The sequence below is a fragment of the Poecilia reticulata genome, linkage group LG9 (genome assembly GCF_000633615.1).
Source record: "Poecilia reticulata strain Guanapo linkage group LG9, Guppy_female_1.0+MT, whole genome shotgun sequence".
NCBI classification, from domain to species: Eukaryota; Metazoa; Chordata; class Actinopteri; order Cyprinodontiformes; family Poeciliidae; genus Poecilia; species Poecilia reticulata.
This window is the reverse complement of record NC_024339.1, coordinates 11533111-11535619: the sequence shown is the minus strand read 5'-3', so window position 1 is coordinate 11535619 and position 2509 is coordinate 11533111. Positions and strand designations below refer to the sequence as shown.

The 2509-nt window shown below is 43.1% G+C and overlaps 1 protein-coding gene across 1 annotated transcript in view; it reads right to left on the bottom strand.

The window, feature by feature from the left end:
• Positions 1–1474, bottom strand: part of cabp7a (calcium binding protein 7a) — a 28133-nt gene extending 26659 nt beyond the window's left edge. The window contains exon 1 of the mRNA XM_008417898.2: positions 548–1474. Within this exon, the coding sequence (XP_008416120.1) occupies positions 548–656 (109 nt within the window). The 5' untranslated portion in view covers positions 657–1474. The remainder of the gene's footprint in view (positions 1–547) is intronic.
• Positions 1475–2509: the final 1035 nt, after the last annotated feature.

The following is a 2509-nucleotide window of genomic DNA, read 5'->3' as shown; positions in this document are numbered from 1 at the left end:
TATATATATATACACACACACACACACACACAAAATCCTGACCTTTAAGAGATGTGTGCTTCCAGGTTTAATGAGCCAGGCGATTCCAGCTTCCCTAAATCCATCTTCCAGCTGTAACCCCCAATTTATTTATTTATATATTTGTTTTGCAAATTATTCACTGGTCTCCTCAGGAGCAGCTTGTTATTACAAATGTCTTTGAATAAAAACGTGTCTCTCTCAGAAAGGGCTGCACACTTAAGTGAGAAGCTTGAATTTGATAGAAGTGACATAGTTGGCAAAGTTTGATTATTTGGCAAATTTTCTTTCATTCAACCTAATTATATGACAACAAAAAACAAGATTAACAGTAAGTACAACTAGGAATGCCCAAATCTGCCTGAGAGCTGTCCAAGGTCCTGACCGTGCGCCTCCGTCATACTACATGCTGGAAGCTCGCCAGCTCAAATGTCACTGTATGACCCTGTCATGAATTCACACTGTCAATATTGACTCACAAACAGCCCTGTGATGGCCGCCCGCTCCGTGTGAACAGGTGCATTCTCACCTTCAACCTCGTCTTCGGGCAGGTTCACCGGGGCGCTGTAGGAGAGGATGTCGGGGATGGTGCAGATGCCCCGGTACATCAACGTGGAGGTGACTGGGTGCATCGGCATGACTGCAATCTGTGTCTCCCACCTCCACCCTCGTCATAAAGAAATATCTACAGATTTGATTCCAACTTCCCCCTGCGGTCACCGAGGGAACGGAGCAGCGTGCTCATGGATGGAGAGCATGGGTGGTGAACTGGGAGATGCGGTGAAATCCGCAGCGCGTTCGCTTCACGCTTCCCTTCGGTCCATGAATGAAGAGCAGAAGAAACGCAGAGGGAGTCTCACCTCGTTGCAGTTCAGTTGCACGCGTTCAAAACAACACAGCAGCCGTTTGAAAAGTGCACATTGCGCGCAAATTGCCTTGACCGCTGCACTACGATTGGTTAGGACGAGCTCCACGTTAAGTAGCGGAGGGTGCTGCTTCCTGATTTAAAACGTTTCAAAACGGCAGGTCACATATCACCTGATTGCCTGGTTTCAAATCTGCTTCCAGCAAATCCACGCGTCCACTTGTTGGATTGCTGCTGCAGGCGCGCTCACTCAACGCGCTCCCAGCTCCAGATACCCTCCCTTCGTCACAAAATACGCGATGAAAACCCTTTAGACGGGTAAATAAAATGGGTTATTAACTTAACTGTCTCTCCAGCACACTAGGAATGATGTGGGCTTGGCACATGTTCAGATCTTCACAAGCATTAATTAATGTATCGTTCCCTAATTGGTCGCAGGCACAAAGGCGCGTTGCGATCCAGATGTTCATGGCTGAAAGGGGTCGAATAAAGCTCCGAGCAGGAATCAGAAATGCTGTCAGTCTGCTTCATCTTTTCTAGTMTTCACGCCGTCATCAGGCTTCATTTGTACACACACACACACACACACACACACACACACACACACACACACACACACACACACACACACACACACACGCATAGATCCACATACACAGACTTCATGAGAGTAGGTATTCCCCCTGGTGCAGCACGCTCCCTCTCTCCTTTTGTATTCTACTGTCTCTGTGACTATTATATGGCCATGGCATATTTCAGAAAAAAATAACTAGCAATATGTTTAGTAATTCTTGTACTTAACTGTAATAAAACAATGTCACGCTTTGTTAAAGAGCTGTTGGTCATAAACTTAAGACGCAGATCTGCTGCCCCGGGGTGAGAAAACGTCTGTAACTTTAAAACCGATCATCTTCAGCTGAATGTTTCCCTGAAATTCAATGTAAAGCAGCGTTTTCCAAATAAACTTCTTCGTTTTGCAACCCCGCACAAAATGTTACTTTTAAATTAGAGCAACTTGAATTTTTAATGGCTTTTTCCAGTGCATGATGTGCATTACCTGAACAGCGTTTTGGCTTCTGGCGGAATGGGTGACAGGTAAATGTCTTCGGTACAGAGACGATTATTTGGAGCTGAAATCTTCTCCTGCACAGTAAAGTTGTAAATGGAGTTCTATGCAAACATTTTAAGAAGTCTCTTATTTCTCCATGCTCTGATTTGATGAATCCAGTCTTAATTTGTAGCTCTATTCTGATTCAGATTTTAAAAATATATAGATTTCCAAAGTAATCATTTGAACAGGGGTTGCAAGCTATTGCTGTATTTTCCTAATAATCATTTCTCAGGAGTGTTTCAACATTTCAGAGATCATTAGATTACCTAATACTGACATGTAGTTCATAAAACTACTGCTGTCCTATTCCTTATCTTGCCAGCTCTGCTTTAAGTATATAATTTACACAGGTGTAATGTAAAGAAATGTATTTCTGATTGGAAATGAGAGGCATCTCTGGAAAAGAAGTATCAATTGTGATGCAGCAGTTTTTATTTTCATCTTATCAAAAATGGTAATTGCAAACCCTTCAGTGGAGACAAAGCTTTCAAAAGCTCTGAATTATTATAATGATC